Source organism: Orycteropus afer, unplaced genomic scaffold (genome assembly GCF_000298275.1).
Source record: "Orycteropus afer afer isolate SDZICR_OR568_19922 unplaced genomic scaffold, OryAfe1.0 scaffold00270, whole genome shotgun sequence".
In the NCBI taxonomy this organism is placed as follows: Eukaryota; Metazoa; Chordata; class Mammalia; order Tubulidentata; family Orycteropodidae; genus Orycteropus; species Orycteropus afer.
The window spans coordinates 474,618-478,106 of NW_006921857.1; the positions used below are offsets into that span (position 1 = coordinate 474,618).

At 39.8% G+C, this 3,489-nt stretch overlaps 1 protein-coding gene across 1 annotated transcript in view; it reads right to left on the bottom strand.

Moving 5' to 3' along the window:
• Positions 1 to 281: 281 nt before the first annotated feature.
• Positions 282 to 3,489, bottom strand: part of LOC103205112 (glycine cleavage system H protein, mitochondrial-like) — a 6,550-nt gene continuing 3,342 nt past the window's right edge. Inside the window, exon 2 of the mRNA XM_007950380.1 lies at positions 282 to 716. Within this exon, the coding sequence (XP_007948571.1) occupies positions 282 to 716 (435 nt within the window). The remainder of the gene's footprint in view (positions 717 to 3,489) is intronic.

The following is a 3,489-nucleotide window of genomic DNA, read 5'->3' on the forward strand; positions in this document are numbered from 1 at the left end:
CCAAAATTGATAATTTGTTACCAAAAAGCTAATTTCATGAATTTTGAATATTATAATTAGATCCTAACCTAACAGTCACAGGGTGTTGTGAAAAAGATGTTATATTGGGTTTATCTGTAGTCCTCAAAAAGTTAAGGGGTGCTGTCTTCCAGTAGCATAGCAGCAAGTAGCTTGTTTTCCACTGGTATTGCTAGAAGCTATTTTAATTCTCTCCATCACTAATTGAAGACAACTATGCTGAAGTAAGTTGTTTCATACTAGTTTATTTAGGGGTTCCATCTTCACTCTTCAATAGATTTTCTGTATTTCCCATATGCTTCTTCACTCATCAGTTCATCAAGTTCTGATGGATTACTCAGTGTCATCTTGATGAGCCAACCATCTTCATAACAAGATTTGTTAACAAGTCCTGGATTTTCTGTAAGAGCTTTGTTAATTTCCGTTACTTCTCCTGATAAAGGAGAATAGAGTTCACTAGCAGCTTTCACACTTTCCAAGGCACCAAACTCATCTTGTTTGTTCAATTTTGTCCCAACTTCAGGAAGACTACAGTAAACCACATCTTCCAAAGCTTCCTGTGCAAAACTGCTGATTCCTACTGTTCCAATACCATTGTCTGTTGTTACCCATTCGTGTTTGTCTGTGAATTTACGCACCGAGAGCACAGCGCGGCCCATGCGCAGCGTCCGCACAGTGCCCGGCCCGGGCCCCCAGAGCTGCGGACTTTAAGCTCCGCGCCGCTTGCAGCGCCATGTTCACAGGGTGCGGAGGGTCACCGCGCAGGACTTTGGCTCCCGGTGGCTGGGCGGGGAGGCCCGGGACTGGAGCAAGCCGGCTGGGCTGTGGTGCGGGGCGGGCCCGCCCATTTAGTTTTCATTTATATTATTTGTATTCTCTCCCTCTTTTCCTTTGTTCAGTTTGTTAGTGGTTTGTCAATTTTATTAATCTTTTCACAAAACCAAGTTCTAGTGTTACTGATTTTTTTTCTATTGTCTTTCTATTTTCTGTTTTATTTGATTTCTGCTTGAATCTTTTTTATTTCCTTTCTTCTGGTGGATGTAGGCTTTTCTTGCTGTTCTTTTTCTAATTGTTGTATATATTGGTTTAAAGTGTTGATTTTGGCTCTTCTTTTTGATGTGTGCATTTATTGGTATAAATTGGCCTCTCATCATTGCTTTTGCTGTTTCCCAAAGATTGTGGTATGTTGTGTTTTCATTCTCGTTTGGTTCAAGGAATTTATTAATTTTATTTTTTGTTTCTTCTATTACCCAGTCGTTCTTTAGGAGGGTGTTGTTCAGTTTCCATGTATTTGCTCTTTTTTCATTAATCTTCCTATTGTTGATTTCTAATTTTGTAGCATTGTGATCTGAGACAATGCTTTGCAGTAGGTCAATGTTTTTAAATTTATTAAGGCTTCCTTTATGGCCTAACATATGGTCTATCATGGAAAATGTTCCCTGTGCACTAGAAAAGAATGTATATTGTGCTGTTGTTGCTTGAAGTGCTCTGTAGATCTATCTACAAGGTCATGTTGGTGGATTGTATTGTTTAGTTTTTCTGCATCTTTCTTTTTTCTTTTCTTTTTTTTTAAAATTGTGATTTGGGTGAAGATTTACAGAGCAAATTCAGTTTCCATACAGCAGGTCACATATACTTTGTCTCATGACATTGACCACAACTTATCACAGTGCAACAGCTCACCTCCCACTTCCTCCTGATAATTACCTCTTCCCTGTGTCCATCTCTCCATGCATTCCTGTCCCCCTGAGCTGTCTCCCGGTGGATAAACAGCCCTTCTTTATCCCATGATTTTTCTCTCCAAGGAGTGTATCTACCTCAGGTAAATGCTCACCTCTTTTGCTTGGCTGGAAGCCACAGGTGTGGGTTCACTTTCAGAGCTGACGGGCAGCTAGGGGCCATGGTCTCAGTGGTTCCACCAGGCTCTATTGGACCAGCATACCTCGTCTCTCCTCCCCCTTTTTTTTTTCCTCCACATGATTTTGAGTTTTGTCCACATTGTTCTCCCTCTCTATCCAGGATCTCCTATGTAGATCCCCTTCCAACTGGTTGACATTGGTAGTTGGGCACCATCTAGTTCTTCTGGTCTCATAGTTGTATAGGCTGCAGATTGGATGGTGTACCAGTTGCTAGGACTGATTGTATCTGTGAATTTTTGTTTTTATTCATTCTTCTTTGCTGTGGACGAGGAGAGACCCATCGTTGTGTCTAGATGGCAGCTTGCTAACTTTTAAGATCCCAGTTGCTACTCCCCAAAGTAGGAGGTGGAACAGTGTTTTGTGTAGTATGTTACTTCTGCATCTTTCTTGAGTTTCTTTCCAGTTGCTCTGTCTTTGAAAGTGGTGTGTTAAAGTCTCTTACTGTGACTGTGGATTCATCTATTAGTCTTTTCAGTTCTGTTGAAGTCTTATTTATGTGTTTTGTGGCTCTTTCATTGGGTCCGTAGATATTTATTATGGTTATAGCTTCTTGTTCAGTTGATCCTTTAATCAGTATATAATGTCCTTCCTTGTCTCTTACAGTGGTTTCTGTCTTATAGTCAATGTTATCAGAAATTAAGATTGCCACTCCTGCTCTTTTTTGGTTGTCATTTACTCGATATATCCTTTTCCAACCTTTAATTTTTTGTCTATTTTTGTTTTTGTCTCTAAGGTGTGTCTCTTATAGACAGCATATTAATGGGTTATGCTTTCTTATCCAGTCTGCCACTCTCCATCTCTTGAATGGTGCATTTAATCCATTGACATTCAGTGTGATTATTGACAAGTATGAATTGGTTGCTGTCATTTAGTTACATGTTTTTTGATGATGTTTCTGGTTTATTCCATATAATTTTCTGCTGAGCTCATTTTGTTTATGAATCATGTTATCATTTCCTACATTGCTATTGTTTTAGTATTTGCTAAATCAAACCCACCAGCCACTCCTCGGAAGGATGGTTGGGCAATCCTACTTCCGTAGTGATAACTGCCTCGGAAACCCAAGGAGGGGTCGCTATGAGTCGGGGCCGACTCGACGGCACATAACAACAACAACAACAAATATTTATGCTTGTCTTCCTTTTTATTGTGATGTGAAAGTTTATCATTTTTCTTTGCAGTTACCCTGTGATTTATAATTTTCTCCTCCATTTAAAAATAGTCCATTCTATCTTGCAACTCTTGATTTTCTCACCAGTTTGAAGTTCTGTAACTACATTATTTTTTCCCTGCTTTTGGTTTGTAGTTGTCCTCGTTTGCCAATTGATATCTCTGGTTCCTTGTTTACAGTCTTGTAAGCTATTGTACTTTGGATACTTCCATAGCTGTGTTGGTGCAGTGTAGTAAATTACCTAGTGTGGCTTTTCTACCCATAAGTCTTTGTAAACTCCAAGGTGGGATTTGCTGTGAGCAACTGAAGAGCTCCTGATTGCTAAAGTTGTCCACCTGGAGTATTTCTGTTGGGAGTGGCACAAAACAATGTTCTGGGAGG